This window comes from Bos mutus, chromosome 8 (assembly GCF_027580195.1).
Source record: "Bos mutus isolate GX-2022 chromosome 8, NWIPB_WYAK_1.1, whole genome shotgun sequence".
Taxonomy (NCBI): domain Eukaryota; kingdom Metazoa; phylum Chordata; class Mammalia; order Artiodactyla; family Bovidae; genus Bos; species Bos mutus.
The window spans coordinates 14194108-14217713 of NC_091624.1; the positions used below are offsets into that span (position 1 = coordinate 14194108).

At 43.5% G+C, this 23606-nt stretch overlaps 1 protein-coding gene across 9 annotated transcripts in view; it reads left to right on the plus strand.

The window, feature by feature from the left end:
- EPB41L4B (erythrocyte membrane protein band 4.1 like 4B) overlaps window positions 1–23606 on the plus strand; it is a 138807-nt gene that overhangs the window by 90340 nt on the left and 24861 nt on the right. For 6 of the 9 annotated variants that reach the window (XM_070375144.1, XM_070375140.1, XM_070375142.1 and 3 more), the window contains exons 16-20: window positions 6210–6424; window positions 8318–8436; window positions 14695–14820; window positions 15718–15788; window positions 18632–18730. In XM_070375144.1, the coding sequence (XP_070231245.1) occupies window positions 6210–6424; window positions 8318–8436; window positions 14695–14820; window positions 15718–15788; window positions 18632–18730 (630 nt within the window). The remainder of the gene's footprint in view (window positions 1–6209; window positions 6425–8317; window positions 8437–14694; window positions 14821–15717; window positions 15789–18631; window positions 18731–23606) is intronic. The other 3 variants (XM_070375141.1, XM_070375146.1, XM_070375148.1) reach the window with 1 other exon arrangement.

Sequence of the window (23606 nt, forward strand, 5' to 3'; positions counted from 1 at the left end):
CATTTCATATAAACAATTATGTAGTATGTGGCCTTTGGGGTTTGGCTTCTGTTACTTAGCATAATATTTTCAAGGTTCATAGATATCATAGCATGGATTGATATTTCATTCCATTTTATGACTGAATCATATTCTATTATATAGATATATCACATGGAATTTATCTGTTCATCTGTTGATAGACGGTTGGGTTGTTTCTACCTTTTGGCTATTATGAATAGTGTTGCTATGAATGTTTATGTACAAGTCTTTGTACGGACATATTTTCATTTCTTGGGTACATAACTAGGAATGGAATTGCTGGGTCAGATGGTAACTCAATGTTTAACCTCTCTGAGAATCTTCCAGGCTAGTTTTCAAAGCAGTTGTGTCATTTGGCATTCCTAGCAGCCGTGTAAGGGGTTTCCTCTGGTGCTTTCGCTATTCATCCAGCATCTTAAACCACCTAACTGGGCTTCCCTGGTGGCTCAGTTGGTAAAGAATCTGCCTGCAATGCTGGAGACCTGGGTTCGATCCCTGGTTTGGGAAGATCCCCTGGAGGAGGGCATGGTGACCCACTCCAGTATTCTTGCCTGGAGAATCCCCATGGACAGAGGAGCCTGGTGGGCTGCAGTCCATGGAGTCTCAAAGAGTCAGACACGACTGAGCGACTAAGCACAGTGCAGCACACCTGGATGATATCTGAGCGGTTCTGTTTCTACAATTCTATGCTTTTTCGTCTAAGATTAGATCCTCAGAGCTGCTTGCAAAAGCCCACATCACCCAGAACTTGACTGAGCTATAGAGTGTGTGAGTGGTTCCTCTGAGCACTTGAAAATTCGCAGCCTTATTTCTGAGAGAAAGCCCTGTAAGTTTCAGCTCAAGACCCTCCCCCAATCCTTGCCCTGCACAGGTCATAATTCTGGCAATGGATTCTGGAGGATTATTTTGAACATTTATACCATTATTTTACTAAATACTATAATTATTATAATAATTAGTGTAATAATGGTACAATAATGTAATAATTATTATAATGTTACAATATTATACTTATAAATCTCTGAAAAATTATCCCATTTTTCAGCATGCAATGTGTTTTGATTGAGTACCATCTGTTTGGTCTGCTGGGATCCCAGAGTCAGGGAGTGGGGAAGCTCTGGCAGGATCAGGCAGGGCCGTAAAGGTCCCTCCACCATGCATCTGCAGAGCTGTGTCCACTGCTGATACAGTCAAGAACATCCCATATGACACAGGCTGCCCCCGGAGGAATGCTGTTTTCTCTACAGTTGGAAGCAAAATGAGAGTAGGGGGCTTCTCCAGAGAGAAGGGAAGAGAAGAGATTAGATCCAGTTAGGGGCTTCCCCGGTGGCACTGTGGTAGAGTCTGCCTGCAATGCAGGAGATGCGGGAGACCAGGTTTTGATCCCCAGGAGTGGTAAGATCCCTGGAGGAGGGCATGGCAATCCACTCCAGTGTTCTTGCCTGAAGAATCTCATGGACAGAGGAGCCTGGCAGGCCACAGTCCATAGGGTCGCACAGAGTCAGACATGGCTGAAGTGAGTTAGCATGCATGCCCACACAACTTCTCACTCACATCTACTAACAGGGCACGTTACTTCCCTTCATTAAGTCCCAGTGTACAAGGGGGCCACACCAGCTTCCTTGCAGGGTAACTGTCAAAGTTAACCATTAGAGCGCCTAGTGTGTGCTAGGCACATAGAAGCCCCCTTCTCTCACACCAGATCCTTCTCAACTGCCAGCTCATGCAAGCGTGCACCTCTTCCATCACCCTCTGAAAACCAGGACTTGTGACCTCCTTTCCAGAATGCCAGAAACCTGGTGAACCTCAGTCTCTGTTGACAGTGAGCATGGAGCTGGCCTCATGTCTTGGATCTCAGCCTCTGGGCCCTGAGGCTCATGAGCTGCTGAGTGCTGCTAGGTGGGCATGGCCTCCATTGAGGTTCTGTGGACAGGGCAGGTGCAGTGGGTGCCATTACATCATAGCTTATGTGACCATCACCCCCTGGAGTTCTGCAGGGAACAGTCCATGAAGCCAGCAGCAGTGGTTTCCTTAAAGGACCCACAACCCCACGCAGTGCCATCAGTTAGGGTCTCCTGGGCGGTCCTCAGTGTGAATGAGCTGAGAAAGCACCCAACTCATTCCACTCCTGCTTAGGAATCTTTGCTCTTCTAGAAACTCTGACCCTGAGAGACCCATGCTGCTTCTCTGACCCTCATCTATTTCTCTTCCCATTTGTCTCTTTCTCAGCCTTCCCCAGCAGTTGTTGTAAAGTGAAAGTCACATAAAATATGCGTTATCACTCCCTGCACATATATTGATTTCCCTGTTTAACTTTTCACTCTGGGTTTCTTAGAAATAAAACACACACACACACGCTTTTAACTTGGGAAGACAAGAAGATACATGATATTACTGCCTTGTTTCCAGTCCATGGCAGACATCACTAATCAATCACAGCACTCCCTCCTCCTGAGCGGGGCGCAGCTTCAGTGTCCTTTTTCATCATACATTCCAAGCGGAGAGTGAGAGTCGGTTGGAGTGAGCATGGGAGATATCTATTTATCTATTTACCATTCCTCAGAAATTCTTACTCAAAACTTACTCAAACCTCCAGCCCTGAATGTACTCCAGATCTCTGCTGTAGGGCACCTTGTTCCTTGGGGATTCATTCTCACATTCAGTGTGACCGATTTGAAATGAAATCATGGTTTCTCTTCTCCAAGTAGTCCTCGCTCCCAAACTCCTTTCTCCTGTTAATAGCATGCCATTTTCCTGGTCCCCAGGCTAAAACATTCACAGTTTTCTGACCCCTCCGCGTCTCTGTGTTCTCCCCTTCTCAAGTCCTGCCAATGCCCCCAGCCTGTCTCTCTGGCTTTAAGTGTTTCTCTGGTTTGTTTTTGCTGCCTCGACCATTCAGACCTTAATAGGCGGGCAGCAGTGTGCTACTAACAGGGTGGGTGGAAGGTGAGCCTCAAGTTGTGAAGCCTTCCAAGCCAAAGGGCATTTTGTCTGTTCTGAGCACCCAGTCTCTGTGCCTCCTTAAGACAGATATTATTTTCACCGTCCTGGAGACACGGGAAAATAATGCCCACGAGCTCTGCACTTCACACCCTGTTGTCACATCCCAGCTCCACCACTGCATTCATCCTTCCTCCCCCTCTCCCTGCTTCTTTCCTTCTCTCCCTCCTGCCTTCCCTTCCTTCCTTTTATCAAATATTTATGGAGCACCCATTGTGAACTAAGCAGGGCCTCTACATGTATAAAATGGGACGGTCAGTGTAAACTATGTAACCCAGTGCCTGGGGCAGAGCAAGTACCGGGTAAATGAGTTGGGGGCGAGAGTAAAGGCTGATTTTCTGGCCTGGAAATGCATCCAGAAATCACCTGACCCCTTTCATGTCGCAGAGAAGGAAACTGTGGCCCAGGGCAGCTGGCCAAGATTCCTGCACAAGGTTGGGCAGAACTAAGACGAGACGCTAGAAATTTCAGTGACAACTCAGTGCCCTTTTTTCTGCTGCCACTGCTGCCTCCATGAGGAGGGTGAATAGCCTTGGTTGTGCTTCAGGTTGGAGAGGTGAGGCTGACTGTGACCCCAGAAAAGACACACCCACACATTCTTAGATACACACACATTTATTTCCCTGTTGAACTGTCCTGAGCAAAATCTCTAGGAGGCAGCCAGGGTGGAACCAGAGACCTAGCCCATGGAACAACATAGGGGCAAAAAAGTGCAGGAAAAAAAGTACAAAAAAAAAAGAAAAAAAGTGCTGTTTCTTCTGAAAAGCATCCTGTATCTCCAGCAGAGTCCTCCTCTGAACCTCCTCCCCCTGTGCCCCGCGCGCCTAGCCTGCACACCCCGCCTGCACTTCTTCAGATATAGCCCAGAGGGGCCCCCCTCTTCCATCCACCGAGTTCATCTAGCCCATCATAGTCTCTAGGGTGTCTGTCCTCCACACAGCCCTCCACGTGAATTTTCTAAAATGGAACTCTAATCATGTCACACCTTTGCTTAAACCTTTTCCACTTGTCATTCCCGCTCTAGCCATTCCGCTTTTTCAAATGTCATTCCTTTGCTCATACTATTCCTTAGGATTCTAATAGCCATTTCCACCTTGGCATTAAGAAGACATTCCACAAAACAAATAAGCAAAAAACAATAAGAAAACAACACACCATCACTGATTTAGAGCACATGGGTTATAAATGGGAGAAATCTAACTACATCAAACATAAATAAATAGGACTTATAATTGAGAAGTTCAGTGGTAGACCAGCCTCAGGCACGGCTGGAACCAGGGATTCAAATGCTACCAATAAGGGTTCCCCCAGCCCCTTTTCATCTAGCTTTAACCTCTGCTCATCTCGTGTCCCTCTGTGCATTGACCACTTCCCACAGATACTTCTTTGTGTCCAGGGAATATAATTATAAGTAGCCTCAACTTATATCATCCTCATAGCCAAACCTGACTTATCTATGAGGCACAGTAGGTGCAGGGCCTTGGGCTCACAATGCTTTTAGGGGCCCACAAAAATGATTTCATTTCTTTTAAAGTCAGAAGAAAAAAATGAATTTTTGGTTGAAGAAAATGGTTTAATATCTGATATTAATATATTTGTTTTGTTTTATAATATAAATGCAGTCATAAAATGTATTTTTTAATATTTTTTCTAGAGACGAGATGAAGGCCAAAGGGCTTAGGGCCCACAAAAGTCACAGTAAAGCCTTATTTGACTCTTAAAAAGGAAGAAAGACCCTTTCTCTCTGTTTCCATGTGTTAAACCTCCTGGAAAATCTGATTGTCCCTGATTGGATCATGTTCCAGAGCAAGTCCCTGGAAAGAGGGAGAGCTCTGATAGGTCCACCCTGAGGGGAGTTATCAATCTCATGCAAACACAAGAAATATAGTTTCCTGTTAAAAAAAAAAAAAAGATTCTGTTTTAAGAAAGTCCATCAAAACTTGACTATATCCCCCAGTGGACTCCCTTTCCTAATGATTCCTTGCCCAACACCTTTACCAGCCCCAGGAAACTGGTTGCCTTCCCCTGTACACTCCCTTCACGGCTCATTCCAGTGTGACTGTAACTGATTAAATGACAGTTTCCTACCCTGGGGTGTGAGCTCCCTGAAGACAGAGTGAAGGAATAAGCAGCAAAAATCTGGTCTCTGGGAATGAGCAGAAAAAGGGATTGGCTCTGCTTAGGGGTGTGAGGAGACCTTTGATCTAGGTCTTAAAGGCTGGAAGTCTTCCTGGAGGAAGGGGTGCTTTAGCTGAATTTGGTGATGAGGGACGACTCCAGGGAACAGAAAGAGGTGAAAGGCCCCAGGACGGGAAGAACTTGGGGGTATAGAGAAGAATATAGCCAAAGATGAGCTGCAAAGAGAATGGGATGAGATCACTGGTTGGGGAGTGGGGGGCAGGCATGAGTGATACATAAAGGAATTTGGATTTTTTCTTGCAAACCAAGCTCTGAGCCTTGGTCCATGGAGGGGTGAAAGAGAGCCTGAAATTGAGTGTGAAATGTTGTGTCTGGGTGCCTTTTTCTGCGGAGAAGATCCATAGCTCTCATCAGATTTCATCTTAAGAATCACTAGCAGCAGAGAGGTATTCAAGCTCCCGGAGGGTGGAGTGCCACACTCTAGACCATAAGCAGAACAGCTCTCTGACTGCTGCTCTGTAGAGATGGGCTAAAGAAGAAGTAGAGGCTGGGAGAGCTTTGAGAATCTGTTTCAAGAGCCTTATGGCAATAACACCAAGTGGAGCAATTGGAATTAGAGGTAGCAGTAACATTTAACAGGTGCTTTCTTCATGGTGGGGTTGATGGAGAGGAGGAGAAAGTGACTCCAAGGCTTCTAGTTTGTATCATGATCTTATTATGGTAGGGTGTTTAATGAATTATTTTTTAATTTGATGATTGCCTTTGATTTATGCTTCCCATTTAGATGATGTATTTTTTTTAATTGAGATTTATTTCAAACTTAAGAATTTTTTAGGGTTATCATCTCTGATAAATACAAATTTCCACGTTCTGCTTTTCCTTTGAGTTGCTGTTGTTGCCGTCGCGTCCTGTTCTGCGATAACTCTGCGGAACTGTTTGTTACACCTATTTCTCTTGGTTGTCAATGCTTGGAGAACATCATTTAAAGAACAAACAAGGGTATCAAGACTCTCTGCTTTTCTAAATCCTGACTTTGACACCCTCCACAGCTACCCGCTCCCTTCCCCAGGGCTCAGCAGCTCGGACCGGCTGCCTTTCGGCCTCGAGGAGAACGGGGGCACTCCGTTCACCGCCAAGGCTTCGGGAAGGCACCACCATCACCACCACCAGCACCAGCACCACACGAACTATGGCCTCTCGCTGACCCTGGAGAACAAGGAGGGGCTTTCCAGGTCCCCAAACTCCAGCAGCAAATCCCTTACAAGTAAGTTGGGGCATAGGGGACAAGGTGGGGGAGCGGTTCTGCAGGGCGTGGGTGACTTTCCAAGATGCTCAAGACATTGGTGCAGCTTGGAATGGTGGTAATATCTGCGCTGGGTTACCAGGTCTGGGTGAGGGCAGACAAGAGCCTTGTGCATTAGGCAGAGGTGATTTAGGGATTATGGTTTACCCGCCAACTCTGCTTTTGTTATGAGGGAGCAGATGTCTCTGCCTCATTCCACGCTGTTTCTCTGCTCCAGCACTGGCTCAAGCGGTGGAACAGAGAGAGAGGGGAGTGAGGTGACTGAGTCTCACATTCTGTCTCATTCTTGCCTTCTGAAAGCAAGCTGTGAAGTAGATCTAGTGCACACTGCCAAAGTAGTCACAGAAATGGAGAATAAACAAATTAGAAAAGTTTTTAGGGACCTCCTTGGAGTTCCAGTGGTTAAGACTTTGCCTTCCAATGCAGGGGGTGTGGGTTCAATCCCAATCAAAGAACTGAAATCCCACATGCCTCGGAACCAAAACACCAAAACAAAACAGAAGCAATATTGTAACAAATACAATACAGATTTTAAAAATGGTCCACATCAAAAAAATCTTTTAAAAAAAGGGAAAAAAAGAAATGTTTCTAGCAATATGACAGGGTGATTTTGTATCTGTTAAAACTAATTAAAAATGTGGGCTTGGATTTTGTATGCCTGTTCTTTTCTTTTTCTAGAAAATCCTTTTTATTATATTTTACCAAAGAATTTGTGTGTGACAGGAGGTGGGGGGAGAACTTGTTCTTTATCACATGTGGTTTGAACAAGTGCCAAGATAGAGGTGAGAATCAAGAGGCTTGGATTCTAGTTCTCATGGTTGAGCCAATCCCCTCTTGGATCCAGGGTTTTCTCAACTATGGAATGGGCTGGAGGGTATTGAGATGATGGCCAAGGGAACCTTACAGGTCTGATATTTCATGAGTCTGTGGCTGGTGAAAAGGATGAGCCATTGAGCCTTCACTTGTAGACTGTGAATAGCAATTCTGGGTTGGCTGAGCTAGAAATGGTAACTCATCGTTCACTTTGGTATTGAAAAATTGATCCTATCCTCACTATCCAGGCCAGAATACTGGAGTGCGTAGCCATTCCCTTCTCCAGGGATCTTCCCAACCTAGCGATCAAACCCAGGTCTCTCGCATTGCAGGCAGATTCTTTACCAATTGAGCCACCAGGGAAGCCCCCATATACGATTAAATAAATCTTTGGTCACTCGTATTTGGGGTATCTGTACAGGTGTCTGTCTCCCAAATGGACTAGAATTGTGTCTCATTCACCTCCTTATTCCAGCTTCCCAGATCCCAGTTGCTATCAATGCCTGGCACAAACTTTAATATGTAATGAATACCAAATGTTTAATGAATATTTAATGTACCCACAGATGTAAACAAGCTAGTGGGAGGAGTGGTGGTGAACTAATCCAACATACAATGAATTTGATTTTAGAAGTATAACATGGTTTTTAAGAGCACATTCGTCTGCCTGTTAGCCTGAACACGAATCTTTCTAATGTGCATAGTGCTTTCCCATTGATAAAGCATTTGCACATGAATTACCTCACTTAATAATCACAGCAACCCTGCAAGGTAAGTAATTTTATTTTCATTTGAAAATGGCTCAGAGGCTCAGAGAGGTAAAGTAATCTGCCCAGGGTCATCCAGCTCACATATGGGGGACTTAGGCCTTGAAACTTTGACCTTAAAGTGTTCTCACATCCCACCTGCTAGTACATTCCTGAGAGATTCAAGCTGCCAGAGGAGGAACCAGGCAGCAAGGCTCTGAGGGTTGGTCTCTGGCAAGTGTCTTGCATCACCTATATCTCTCTGCCCTTCCAATCTTTCCTTACTCACTTACAGAACTGAGTCCGGGAACACCTGCCCTTTTCAGCGAAGCCGCTGCCCATCTAAAGAAGCTGGAACTGGAAACTGTGAAGCCTGCTGGACCCTGGCCTGCTCTGCACATCAATATAAATAAGGTGCCAAGAACCAGAGCTGGGTGATGCATGTGGACCTGGGGTTCACTCACACCTCTCATTATGACCCTGCCTGCCTCTTAAACCATGTGCCTTTGTCTTGGAGGGATTTCTACTCAACTTCTCATGACATTTCTGCTCAGGCATGTCTCTTAGGAGCCAAAATTCACTTATATTCTTTTGGGGTGGGTTACAGCAGTAGGGGCTGCCTCTGGTGCTGAGCCCCTCAGCCTGGATCTGTTCGTGGTCCTCTCCATCCTTCTAACTGAAGTTCCTCCAGGGAAGCCTCCACATTTACCTGTTTGCAGTTTTACTCCTTGATATTAGTCTGCATGGGCTGCTATCACAGATTACCATAGACCAGGTGGCTTAAATAGCAGACATTTATTTCTCATTGATCTGAAGTTTGGGAAGTCCAAGGTCAAGATGTGGATGATTTGGTTCCCTGGTGAGAGCTCTCTTCCTGGCTGGGAGCCAGTTGCCTTCTCACTGCCGGAATAGAGGGCTCTTTCTTCCTCTTCTTATAAAGCCATTAATCCCGTCATGAGGGTCCTACCCATGTGATTTTATCTCAGTCTGATTACTACTTCTCAAAGGCCCCATGCCCAGATCCCATCACAAGGATGGTTAGGATTTCAACATATAAATTTGGGGAGGACACAGTTCAGTCCATAGCACTCTCTGTCTCTCCCCGACAGCACCTGGCACATCATAGATATTCAGTAACTGTTTGCTAACGGAAGGAAGGGAAGGATTAGAGTAGGGAGGGAGGGGGACTTCCCTGGCTGTCCAGTGGTTAGAGCTCCACACTTCTGTTGCAGGGGGCATGGGTTCAATCCCTGGACAGGAAACTAAGATCCCACATGCTGCATGATGCGGCCAAAAAATAAAAGGCTGGCTTATGTATTAAAAAAAAAATCAAAAAATAAAAAAGTAGGGATGGAGGTCTTGAGGAAGGGACTGGGCAAAGACCAAGTTCTCTTTGGCTAGACCTGTTCTTATATCCAAATGGGCAGCCTTATAAAAACCAAGTTATACCTTAGAACTGTAGAAAGCCAGTGCTGGAGTCAATCTATCATTTACTTCACCCTTTTTAACATCTCAGACCTGAGGAAGGGACCTGGCATTCTCGAAGTCAGAGCAGTGGCTGAATCCCTGGACACCTGACTCCCAGTACAGTGCCCTTTGCACTCGCACATGCTTCTTCAGTTCCTACCCTAGGGTCGCTCGCCTTAGGCTCTAGTGATATTTCAGCCTGATGCTTTGGGGGAGAGCCTGTCCTGTGCGTTGCAGGATGTTTTGCAGCACCCCTGGCCTCTACCCCATCCTGGCGTGACAACCAAAATTGTCTCCAGACATTGCCAAATGTCCCCTGAAGGGCAAAATTGCCCCTGGTTGAGATCCACTGTTGCATACACTTTTAAAAATCCTTATAGGAATAGTCTTCTTTACTCATGGATCATTTTTTCTAACCCCAGTGCCTAGCTTTGCTCTTTGTAAGAGGGAGTTAACAATTTGGAATTAATTAACAATATCAATTTAATTATTAATTAAATTATTTTTAAATTATAATTTATAGTTATATTAATTTAATTATACATTAAATTATTAATTACCAACATCACTTTGCTGACAAAGGTCCATATAGTCAAAGCTATGGTTTTTCCAATAGTCATGTATGGATGTGAGAGTTGGACCATAAAGAAGGCTGAGCACCAAAGAATTGATGCTTTCAAACTATGGTGCTGGAGAAGACTCTTGAGAGTCCCTTGGACTACGTGGAGATCAAACTAGTCAATCCTAAAGGAAATCAATCCTGAATATTCACTGAAAGTACTGATGCTGAAGCTCCAATGCTTTGGCCACTGCTGCAAAGAGTCAACTCATTGGGAAAGACCCTGATGCTGGAAAAGATTTAAGCAGGAGGATAAGGAGGTGACAGGATGAGATGTTTGGATGGCATCTCTGACTCAGACATGAGTTTGAGCAAACTCTAGGAGATAGTGAAGGACAGGGAAGCCTGATGTGCTGCAGTCCATGGGGTCACTAAGAGTAGGACATGACTTAGCAACTAAACAACAACAAACTATTAATTAATTATTTGGAAGATCTGGCCTGGAAAGCTCCCATTCCTTACCCAAGTTGATGAACATAGGAACATTATACCTCCTGTCTGGGCTGTTCCTCCACCCTAGACATCCCTCTAGCCTACACTAGATTTCCAGAGTTTCTCAGAAGACCCTCCATCCCCTTCACCCACCACAGTAGGGAAGCCTCGGGTCCCTCTGATCACTCTTGAGCCCCAACTTTAAGATCCTGTTCACCTACTTTTTTCTTCAGTACTACCCTCAATGATAGTTGGCTGGAAAAATAATTCTTCCTTCAGAATGGCACTTAAATTCATTCAATCAACACATCTTCATTGAGCAGGCTTGTGCTAGCTGTTTGGAGTCAGCCTAATGGATTATGTGCCTGGGATTGGTCTTCTTTCTCTTAGTCTCCAGGTTTTCAACTTTTCTTCTGCAGTCCACACAATAAATCATTTTAACAAAGGCTTACCTGGAGCTTGGCAAAATCAAAAATATTTTGCAGGAAAGTATAGCATACAGTAGCAGAGAACTCACAAGTTGTATGTAATTTGTAGTTGCTGTGAATCTTGTGGGACATTAACAATCATGGCTTGCTCTGGGTTAAGGTGTAGCTGAGGCAGCTGTGAGTTATTGAGCACTTGTCATGCACTCAGGGCTTCCCTGGTGGCTCAAATGGTAAAGAATCTGCCTGCAAGGTGGGAGACCCTGGTTTGATCCCTGGGTCAGGAAGATCCCCTGGAGAAGGGAATGGCTACCCACTCCAGTATTCTGGCCTGAAGAATTCCATGGACAGAGGAGCCTGGTGGGCTACAGTCCATGGGGTTGAAAAGAGTTGGACATGACTGAAGGACTAACTTTTACTACTCCCATGCACTCAAGCAATAATGCCCCTCTTTTCTCCTTCACGTGAAGAAATGGATCAGTAAGCATGGAGAATAGAGTGATGCCAGATAACCATGACTTTGTCCTAACACATAGACAAGTATATGACTTCACACTATGATTCCTTATCATTAATAAAAACAATCCTTGCAGCAGGCATCATAAATTATCATGGTACCACAACTGGGAACCAATGGTTCTGATGGCTTTTAAGGTTTTTTTCAGTCTCAAGAATCCTCTGATTCTTCTAAGGTTTGGATATGTTAATGGTGAGAAGACATTCTGATTGCCCATTTCCAAAGGTGCACCCAAAATTGTCACAGACATTTGAATTTCATCAGATTTGAAACGTGTAGACAATTTGTATCAGTAGTTGAAAACTGCATCTGATCACTTCTTTATCCCTCAATGACATCCTTAAACAGAAGGGCTATTTACAATGACAATTATATCAAAGCCCAATTACCATTCATCTGTGTGTTTTGAAATCTGAATTTCCATATTGAATGATACAACCTCTTTTCACAATTCAAATTGAATGTAAAATACAAAATATGGTTACACAAAAGAGAGAAAGCACAACATTCCTGGAGCCATCCTCCTGGATGGAATTATAGTCTTGCTGTAATTCAGATGTTTACCCCTCATAGAGATGCCTTTTATGCAAACATAAATACAATGATGATACTCAAGGTTTCCAAAATGTATGTTGGTTTTCACCTGAGTCAAGTCAGAGAGCTGAACAGTAGCTCCTGCTTTGTTAGATAGAGCAAGAATAAGCCAGCTTGACAGAGAAGGCAATGACACCCCACTCCAGTACTCTTGCCTGGAAAATCCCAGGGACGGAGGAGCCTGGTAGGCTGCAGTCCATGGGGTCGCTAAGAGTCAGACACAACTGAGCCACTTCACTTTCACTTTTCACTTTTATGCATTGGAGAAGGAAATGGCAACCCACTCCAGTGTTCTTGCCGGGAGAATCCCAGGGACGGGGGAGCCTGGTGGGCTGCTGTCTATGGGGTCACACAGAGTCGGATACGACTGAAGTGACTTAGAAGCAGCAAGCCAGCTTGAATTTTCTATCCAAAAAGCAGTACAGAATTGCTAAATTCAAGGGGGGAAATCAATGCTAAATTCCCACTGATTTCTTATTTTAGCAGCATTCTGTTTTCTTTTCAAAGTGGGTCTTTGGTCATTAGTGTCAGTATAGCTATACCCCCTTAAGCAACCGTCAAAAACCTCGAATGGGCTTTAGAACCAGTTCAATTCTTGTATTCCAGTATATCACTCCAAAAAATTAAATCTAATTAAAAATTAACTCTTCATACACCTGTGAAAACCTTGTGGTTCAGTTCAGTTCAGTCGCTCAGTCGTGTCTGACTCTTTGTGACCCCATGAATCACAGCACACCAGGCCTCCCTGTCTATCACTAACTCCTGGAGTTCACTCAAACTCATGTCCATCTAATCAGTGATGCCATCCAGCCATTTCATCCTCTGTTGTCCCCTTCTCCTCCTGTCCCCAATCCTTCCTAGCATCAGGGTCTTTTCCAATGAATCAGCTCTTCGCATGAGGTGGCCAAAGTATTGGAATTTCAGCTTCAGCATCAGTCCTCCCAATGAACACTCAGGACTAATCTCCTTTAGGACGGACTGGTTGGATCTCTTGCAGTCCAAGGGACTCTCAAGAGTCTTCTCCAACACCACAGTTCAAAAGCATCAATTCTTCAGTGCTCAGCTTTCTTCACAGTCCAACTCTCACATCCATACATGACCACAGGAAAAACCATAGCCTTGAGTGGACTGACCTTTGTTGGCAAAGTAATATCTCTGCTTTTCAATATGCTGTCTAGGTTGGGCATAACTTTTCTTCCAAGGAGTAAGCGTCTTTTAATTTCATGGCTGCAGTCACCATCTGCAGTGATTTTGGAGCCCAAAATAAAATAGTCTGACACTGTTTCCACTGTTTCCCCATCTATTTCCCATGAAGTGATGGGACTGGTTGCCATGATCTTCGTTTTCTGAATGTTGAGCTTTAAGCCAACTTTTTCACTCTCCACTTTCACTTTCAAGAGGCTTTTGAGTTCCTCTTCAGTTTCTGCCATAAGGGTGGTGTCATCTGCATATCTGAGGTTATTGATATTTCTCCTGGCAATCTTGATTCCAGCTTGTGTTTCTTCCAGTCCAGCGTTTCTCATGATGTACTCTGCATAGAAGTTAAATAAGCAGGGTGACAATATACAGCCTTGACGTACTCCTTTTCCTGTTTGGAACCAGTCTGTTGTTCCATGTCCAGTTCTAACTGTTGCTTCCTGACCTGCATATAGGTTTCTCAAGAGGCAGGTCAGGTGGTCTGGTATTCCCATCTCTTGAAGAATTTCCCACAATTTATTGTGATCCACACAGTCAAAGGCTTTGGCATAGTCAATAAAGCAGAAATAGATATTTTTCTGGAACTCTCTTGCCTTTTCCATGATCCAGTGGATGTTGGCAATTTGATCTCTGGTTCCTCTGCCTTTTCTAAAACCAGCTTGAACATCAGGAAGTTCGCGGTTCACATATTGCTGAAGCCTGGCTTGGAGAATTTTGAGCATTACTTTGCTAGCGTGTGAGATGAGTGCAATTGTGCAGTAGTTTGTACATTCTTTGGCATTGCTTTTCTTTAAAAAATGGAAAAAAAAAAAAAAAAGGTGGTACTAGATTATTGACATCTGAGACACTCTACAGTGAGGTAACAGATACAGATTTCTTATGGAGAATCACAGTTTTCAGCAAGATTATTGTAAAAATACGAACGACCCTTGAACTAACAAGTCACAGAAGATCCCCTGGAGAAGGAAATGACAACCCACTCCAGTGTTCTTGCCTGGGAAATCCCATGGATAGAGGAGCCTGGTAGGCTACAGACCGTGGGATCACAAAGAGTCAGACACAACTGAGCGACTGAACACACACACACACACACACACACACACGCGTCACAGTATGTGACTCAGAGTTTGAGTCCTGATTCTGCCACTGGCTCTGGCTGCATGAATCTGAAAGAGTCTCCTTGGACCTTCCCAGTCCTGTCCTCGTGAGCTTGCTACCACTTCCTCTCCCTGCTTCACTCGAGAAGGAGAGGATGCGCTTGTGAATCCTTGGCAAATAGTAAAAGCGCTGGTACAAACATAAGGAGTTGGTGACACACATGTCTCTGTGTTATTTGCAGTGATGATTTTTGGGAAAGATTAATGTATGTGTTTCCTTAGTCTTTGTTTCCCATTTGTTACATGTATTTTGGTTCATCTCAGGCCGAAGAGAAAAAAGTTTCTGAGAAGACTCTCCAGACTCCACTTTTGCCGTCCCCCGTGGCTGATCACGTGAAGTGTAACATTCTGAAGGCCCAGCTGGAGAACGCGTCCCGAGTGAGCGCCCAGGTGCGTGCCTGCAAGCCTTTGATTTTCTGTCTTGAGGTTTCATCAGTGACGTGTAGAAGAGGTCCTCTGGGACTGCCGTGTCAGCTGGGTCCAGCCGGGACATAGGAACCACACCTGTTAAGTGAATAGAGCTTTTAATATAAAGAATTATTAACCAGTGAAGTTATTGGGTTGGCCAAAAAGTTCATTTGGGTTTTTCATAACATCTTAGAGCAAAACCTGAAAGAACGTTTTGGCCCAAAGCCAGTAGTCGTTGGGGAAGTGAAAGGGCCAGCTCTGTACCCCGTGGTGGGTCTGAGGGCCGCTGGCTGCTACATCTGTTGATCTCCAGTGTGAGCTCAGCCGGCCTGGCTGGCTGAGTGGGTGTCCTTCCATCCACACACTTCTTTGTGGGACTCACTAGAGGGAGGAGGACAAGGCTTCTTTCAAAATCATATGACGTGACTCCTCCCAGGCTTGTTACACCGATGTGAAAGGACAGATTCTAAACTCTTTTGAAGGCTCTAAGTGCTATGTGAGCATGGAGCTGCTTATTATCCCTGATCTAAAAATGTGAGGCAGGGAATTAAACTGTGGGTTTGACTTTTCCTACACCATCCGTTTCTCATTCAGTCCTGAGCTGGCACATAGCAGGTACTCGATAAGAGTGTGAATGCAAGCATTGATTGTATTTGAATGATTGTTAATCCCCATGATGGGGAATGACTCAAGAAAATATTTTTTGTTAAATTAAATAAACACCGGAAAAAAAACAACAACTGGTTATTGACTGAGTACTTGATGATCTACCTCTTTGATACACCTTCACATTTCTGTAATCCTTTGAATGTAGGACACTTGGGAACATTTTTGCGTGCCAAGATATTAAGTTTTGACTAACCTGCCTGTTTTCTTTAGCAGGTTGGAAAAGAGGAATCAACGTTTGTAAATATTAATAAGAAATCCACTCTCCAGGACGCTAATGTAAGGTCTGTTGCTTCTTGTTTGAATGAGGAAACAATAGTACCATCAACTTTATTCTCAAAATGTTACTCATGAGGGCATTTGATAATAAAGTAGAGAAGAAAAAGAAAACTGAGAGAATGTGAGCCTGAAGAGAGAGCGAGAAAAAGACGGTCTCAATTTCCTTTATGTCTCAAAAATGCCACTTACTCTGTTTTAATATTTCTACCTGCTGTATTAGCAAGTCACTTTGAGTTGCTTCTCAGGCATGTTGACCTGACCATATCAGTCCCCTGTTTAAAGTCAGGGTGGAGTCTGGACTCCTTAACAGAGCAGAGGGAGCCCTTCATGACCTGGCTTCTGCTCGCTGTCTCAGCTCAGTTCAGGACTCATCCCTTGGTCCATTATCTGAGCCCCTGGAAGTACTAGAGTCATAGATGTTCTTTAAAACCTCCAGACGACCACCAACCCAAACCCAGAGAAAAACCTTTCTTTCCTAATCTCATAGAAAGTAGACACTCTTCACCTCTCTGTGAATAACTAGCTATAGATCATGGCAGCCCCATGGACACCTTGGCAGTCTGCTAACACTGGTGGGGTCTCCTTAGGATAAAGTTTCCTAAAATGTCCAAGGAACACTGCATCAGCATCTTGTTAAAACCAAAAACTACAGTCCTCCTCCAGACATTTCAGATCCTTTGGTGGGAGGTAGGGCCATTTTGGCGGGGGTAGGGGTGTTGTAGTGGGGAAAGGCCAGAAACAAGAATTTCAAAAAACACCTTACATAATCTAGGGAACACTACCCTGGGAAATTCTTATACTTGATGCTAAAAACAAAAATGAATATTTCTCTATGTTATCTTATGATGCCTAGTCCATTTTCTTGGTATAAATTTGTCTTACTCCAGAGATACATACCCTGCTGCCTCTTGGACTTTTTGAAACCTTACTTCATCTCTTCCAACCCTACCCTGCTGCCCATTTCATCAGTTTTCCTATCTTGGTTAATGTCATTGTTGTGTGTGTGCACATGTGCTCAGTCGCTTCAGTCGTGTCTGAGTCTTTGCAACCCTATGGACTGTAGCCGTCAGACTCCTCAGTCCATGGGATTCTCCAGGCGAGAACATTGGAGTGGATTTCCATTCCCTCCTCCGGGGGATCTTCCTGACCCAGGGATCAAACCCATATCTCCTGCATCCCCTGCACAGCAGGCAGATTTGTTACCAATGAGCCACCAGGGAAGTCCCAATGTCACTGTTACCTACCTGTTATCCATGCCTAATGCCTGGGAGTCCTTGACTTTCTCCTATTCATGCCCTCATCTAATTGGTCACCAAGTCCTGCCAATTTGACTTTCATATTATCTCCTACATCCATCCACTCCTTATCATGACCTTCTTCCCAACCTACCCCCAGCCCTCACCATTTCTCATCCTGGATAACTATACTATAGTTTTCTAAGATGCTCCATCTGGCCTGTCCTCACCAGCAGCCTTTGTTGCTCTAAGGGCCTTTCTAAAATGCAAGTCTGACCATGCCAGTCCCTCGCCAAAAACCTTCAGTGACTGCCTTTGCCTTTATATAAACAACTCAGCTTGAGGCACCTCATGCATGGGCCCTGGTTTCCCCTCTAGTCACAAGCCCCCGATCTTCCCCTGGAACTTTACCTGGTTGTTGTTCAGTTGCTAAGTTGTGCCTGACTCTTTGCGACCCCATAGACTAGCACACCAGGCTTCCCTGTCCTTTACTATCTCCCGGTGCTTGCTTGGATTCATGTCCATTGAATCAGTGATGCTGTGACTTTACCTTATCCATCAGCAGGTCTGGGTCTCCACTGTGTCTCCCACCTTGGAAGTCTTCCCTCCATCTGGTTAAGTCTAAACCCCTCCTTGAAGCTTTCCAAACACCACCCATTCCACCCTAGCAGAGTAATGTGCTCCCCTGAGTTCTTCCAGGGACTGCGTTCAGTTGCCTCTGGGGGGCCAGCTTGAGGAAGTCATGAACCTAGAATACGTTGTCTCTATTTCGTGTTTGCTCATTTATGTTTCTTTAACATTTATTGCACTCTGGCCACATACCTGTCACCACCAAATTAGGCACTCAGTAGAAGGGAAGATGGAAGCCCAGACATGTTAACCGACTTACTAGAAGTCTCTTGCTGAGAATCTCAGTTTGTTTTGATGTCCATTGGTCCCAGAAAGTAATTACTTTTTTTTTTTTTAAGTGAAATCACTCAATCATAAAAATGTGTCAAAACTTTTCCTTAAAATCATAGTTAGGAGTAAGCCCATTGGTTAACTGGCATGTTTTCTTGAGGAAATATAAAAATGAAACTTAATTTTAAACATTTTAATCTGGACATAGAGTTAAATGTTTTAGAGTGAGTCGTAAAAGTCTTCTGATTATGTATTTTTAAATGAACTACTCTATCATTCTTTGTCTATTTAAAAAATGTATTCTGTGTTATGTTTAAAATAACATAGATATTAGATTACTTACTTGGAAGTAAGAATAGGCTATCCACAGGTTTCCCTTTACTCATTTCACTGGCAAAACCTGGTTATGAACAAAAACCTAATGTTGGGAAGGGGGTGTTTTGGGCAGAGAAATTTCATGTGATACCCCAATCATGTTCAGTTCCTGCTTGCTGTATTTTCCTCCTTATAATTTTTTTATTTTGGCTTTTCTGTGGTATTTTTAAATAATTACATGTAATAGGTAGAATGAAGAGGAGGGAAAAAATGGCTATCTTGACTATCAGTGTTAGTAAGAGTAAGGTATAAATTAACTGAGAAAGCAGTCCCTACTTTCAAAACCAGACCATAAACCTCTTTGTTGGTGTTGTTCTGTTTTTCTGCTGTGTCTCTAGAAGTCCTATTCCTATACGTGTGGAAACTACACAACCAGCTATGGAAAAGCCGGAGATCAAGCCTCCCCGAGTGCGGAAGTTAACAAGACAATACAGTTTGTGAGTTCCATGCTGCAAGTTTTTCAGTTATAACAACAAAGGCGATGCCAAATGTCCAGTTGTAAATGCTTCTTAGCCCTTCACACCCCTCCCAAAGGACCACCTCAAAAAAAAACAGTCTATTTTCCGATGTAAGTCATAATGGCTCTGGATCTTTGTCCCTGACAACATGACGCGGGTGGCATATGCATTCTTTATTGACTGCTTTAGAACAAATTACTACAAGATTTAGTGGCTTAAAACAGTCTGCATTTATTTTCTCACAGTTTCTGTGGGTTGGGGTCCAGGCATGGCTTAGCTGAGTCTTCTGGGTCAGGGTGTCTGTTAAGGCTACCCTCAAGATATTGGCAAGGGCTGCAGCCTCATCTGAAGGCTCATTCATACAATGTGGGGCAGAACTCAATTCCTTGAGGGCTGTTGAACTGAGGACATCATTCCTTGCTGGCTTTTGACTGGAGGTTGCCTTTAGTTCCTAGACATGCAGACCTCTTCCACTTTCTCTATCAGAGAAAATACACAAGAAGAGCCAGAAAGACTTCTAGAAAGGCAACATCACAGCCTTTTATAACTTAATCTCAGACATGACATTTCATCACTTGCCCGTTCTCTTCATTAGAAGCAAGTCACCAGATCCAGCCCACACTTAAGGGGAGGAGCTTCCTCAGGGGCACAGACAGCACAGGAGGAACATGGGGAGTATGTCGGATGCTGTCTCCGTTGTGCCTTAGTGAAATGGTAGCCCTGTCAATAGAGCCAAAGCTGATCCCTGAGCAACAAGAAGAGCTCTATTCCTGTAGGAATTCCCTGGTGGCTCAGTGGTAAAGAATCCACCTGCCAATGAAGGAGACGTGTTCAATCCCTGGTCCGAGAAGATTCTTGGAGAAGGAAATGGCAACCTACTCCAGTATCCGTGCCTGGAGAACCCCATGGAGCCTGGCATACTATAGTCCACAGAGTCACAAAGAGTCAGACATGACTTAGTAACTGAACAGTAACAACTTATTTGTGTAGGAAGAACCATATTCCTGTAGCAGGAGCCCATATTCCTGTAGGAGGAGCCATAAGAGCCTTATTCCTGTGGGTGGAGCCATATTTCTGTAGGAGGAGCCATATTCCAAAGTGTGCCAGAACCAGCAGGACCTGTCCAGTTCTGTTGAACTTAACAAAAGTTTCCTAATTCCCTTGTGCACAGGGATATTCTAGACACTGTGAGGGAAGAACAAAGTGACTTTGACAATTCCCATGCAAGGACTTAAATTTATTAGAGGGAAAGACAGATTGTAAATAATTTTAATCCAAAGAGGGCAGGTAAATGCTGCAGTTAAATGTGGTGGTACATTAGTAAAATCACAATGGTTGTTCCCATTTCTTGACCTCAGCTATGGCCCAGGTATCCTGTCTGGATATATAATTAATTGGTCAGAGAGCTGCAAGGGGATCTTTGGGTGCAGTGCAAAGCATGGGGCTCTGGAGTTAGAAAGGCTTCTTGTTCACTGTCATAAACTCTTGGGAAAATTACTCTTTGAATCTCTCTGTAATCTGTAAAATGGACAAAGATTTTGTGAGGGTAAACATAAGATAATGTGGGTAAGCCCTAGCAAGGGACCTGGCTGAAGGATGAGTTAGTTCCTCTTGCTTATTATGCACCTGAAGCCTCTAAAAAGGTCAAGTTTAGGAGGTACCAAGACTACAGTGTACAGGACAAGGAGCAAACTGTAGCTGCAGCTCTCCGGCAGTCACCTCTGGCCTGCCACCTGCCCCTTGTGAAAAGGAGAAGGGGGCTATTTCAGGACAGACGCATTCCACCTCATTAACCTTAGTAGAAACTTCTGCACTGTATAGCAGCTGTATTTCCTAGGAAAGTCACCATGAGAAAGCTTCAAATGATTAACATTCCTAATGATCTCTGGGGGACAGATTAACCAATGAAAAATCTGCTTCCCAGAGGATAAAGCTGGCAAGATTAGCCTTTCATTTTACTTTTTGAAATTCAAAATGTTATTATCACCCATTCGGGATATGTAATCATGTTGGAAACAATGACTATTACATGGCCTGGAAGGAAAGAAAATTTAACTAACTCACCAAATTGCCTCTTTTAAGGAAACCCTTTTTGAACCTCTGATTTTGTGTGTATTTCATAAGATACCCCAAAGTATTCTGGTTTGAAAATCAAAGAATGTCACCGTTTTCCCCATTAGTAGTAAATAGCAAAATTAACAGATGGGGTGTTCCCGGTTTTGCATTTTAATCCCATAAATAGTTTTTGTATTGTCAACTCTAGTTACCACTACTTTACTCATCTCTTCCACCCACAGATATTGATGAAGTTAATAAACACATGGTTAAGGGATATAGATTGGAAAAATTAAGATTTCTCATTCCCTCAAAAATAATTCTGCATCATTATTTTTGGCATGTGGGGAGGTGTGTGCCTTTTTTAGTGGTTACGGTATTCCTAGTTCCTAGGTCAGAATTATATGTGCTTGTTTGGGTTTTAGGCTACTTCATCTGCCACTTTTTAGGATATAAACAAAAATCTCAGCTGTGTTCTTTTCTCGAAATATGACATAGGGAGGAAAAGTGTGACTGCTGTATTTAAAGTGAAGGAATTAAACTCTGCAAAAAGTTTAAGGCAGGTAAAAGTATATCTTTATATTGAGATCAGCTGGTATGTTTAGAAAATGATGATCTTCTTAGTTTTCCCCCATAAATTGAACTTTACTATTTATTTAGATATAGTGTGGGGACTTCCCTGGCTGCCCAGTGGTTTGCATTTTGCCTTCCTATGCAGGGGGTGTGGATTCCATCCCTGGTAGGGAAGCTATGATCTCACATGCCTCGCAGCCAGAAAACCAAACATGAAATAGAAGCAATATTGTAACAAATTCAAAAAAGACTTTAAAAATGATCTACATTAAAAAAAAATCTTTAAAAAAAAAAAGGTAAAAGTAAACAGTGTAAAAATCTGAAACTATTCAGCAAGACAAAAAATCCAAAGAGAAAATAAACTAATCCCCTAGAATCATACCATCAAAAATAACCAATGTTCACCTTTATGACTATTACTCTAGACATTTTTCCATGCCTTTCTTTAAAACAGAAAGGAATCATTTCAAAGAAAAGAATCATACCATATGTAAAATTTTACTTATTAAAATGTTTCATGAATTGACTTTAGATACCATGTGTTCATCATACATCACATTGATAACATAAGCTATCTAGCATGGCCCAAGTCCTTAGGTATGGTAAGCCACTTATTCCGCAGGATTAAGGGTCCCGGGGTTCTCTCAGGAGCTTGTCAATGACCAGTGTTTCCTTTGGAATGTGCAGGGTTCAGGCAACTGGGTCTTTCTGGTTTAGCACTTTCCTGCACAGGCAGGAATCTGGTTGGCAGCAGGCAATAGGGAACCTGTCCTAATTTCTGTAAGTTTGAGAAAATACTGTCCATGCCAAGAGTGGACGATTGATGGTGCTTCTCTTTGCCAGGATGATCAGATCAGAAAGGCTTCCAGCCTTGGCATACCTTGTGAGAAGTCAAGCCTTCCCCATAAATTCAGGCTCTGGAGATGAGCCCCGGGTACCAGCCCAGACTTCTCCCTCATGTGACTTCCTGTCCAGTGTCCTTTCCATCATGGGTCATCCCGTTTGATCAGAGAGGGTCTAAAATCAGTACTACTTGGCCCCAAGACAATTGTGCCCAACTCCTCCTTTATAACCAGTTTATCACCAAAGGGACAGTTGCTGTTAGACCATAAGAGGAGTCTTTCATTCAAAACAGCAGGTTTCTACAGCTCTTATATTTACCCTTCTATGGGAGGCTACTCAGAATAACATCCCTTGGTTTGGTGGTTCCTCAAAATATTAAACATAGACCTACTATACAACTCACCAATTCCCCTCCTAGGTAGAATTCCAGTCCAAAAGAGTTGAAAGCAGAGACTCAAACAGATGTTTGCACACCATGTTCATAACAATAGCTAAATGGCAGAAACAACCCAAGTATCCATCAACAGATGAAGGGATAAACAAAATATAATCTATCTATACAATGGAATATTATTCAACCATAAAAAGGATGAAACTTTGACTTATGCTACAACATGGATAGATCTTGAAAACATTACAGTCAAGAAAAATAACCCAGATACAGAGAAGTATTTACTATATAATTTCATTTATATGAGGTACCTAGAGTAGTCACGTTCATTTGGACAGAAAACCATGTTGGGGAGGGGTATAAAATTTCCCCTCTTCCCTTTCTGAGTTCTTGTGGCCAGACTAATAATAAAATAAGAAGACAGGTTATTAGGAGAACAGGAAACAAATTTTAATCCATGCACATGGAAATCTCATAGAAATAGCACCTAAGAAGTGGCCAAAGCAGGCAGCTTTTGTACTTTTTAGACAAAGAAATAAAAAATTTGTAAGCAATTGACAGGATAAAGAAACTTAGGTATTGGGTGCTCAATTAGTGAAGAAACTAAACAGTTTGGACTTGGGGTAGTAACTTAAAGAAGCAGCAAGGTTTGTTTATATAGGCTTCTTGACCTAAATTCCCTATCTCTGTGATAAAGGGGTCTTTCTGCCTGGGAAATGGCAACCCACTCCAGTACTCTTGCCTGGAAAATACTATGGATGGAGGAGCGTAGTAGGCTGCAGTCCATGGGGTCGTAAGGAGTCGGACACGACTGAGCGACTTCACTGTTTTTTCTGCCTACTATAGGGAGTACACCTTTCACATGAGAGATTTATATCCTGCTTTCGGGGAGACAGAGAGGAGGGTCAGAGTGCTGGTGGCCATTTCTTAAGTAACTTAATTCCAAATAATCAATATGACAGACCTTTATACCACATAGCAAGCTGAAAGGAG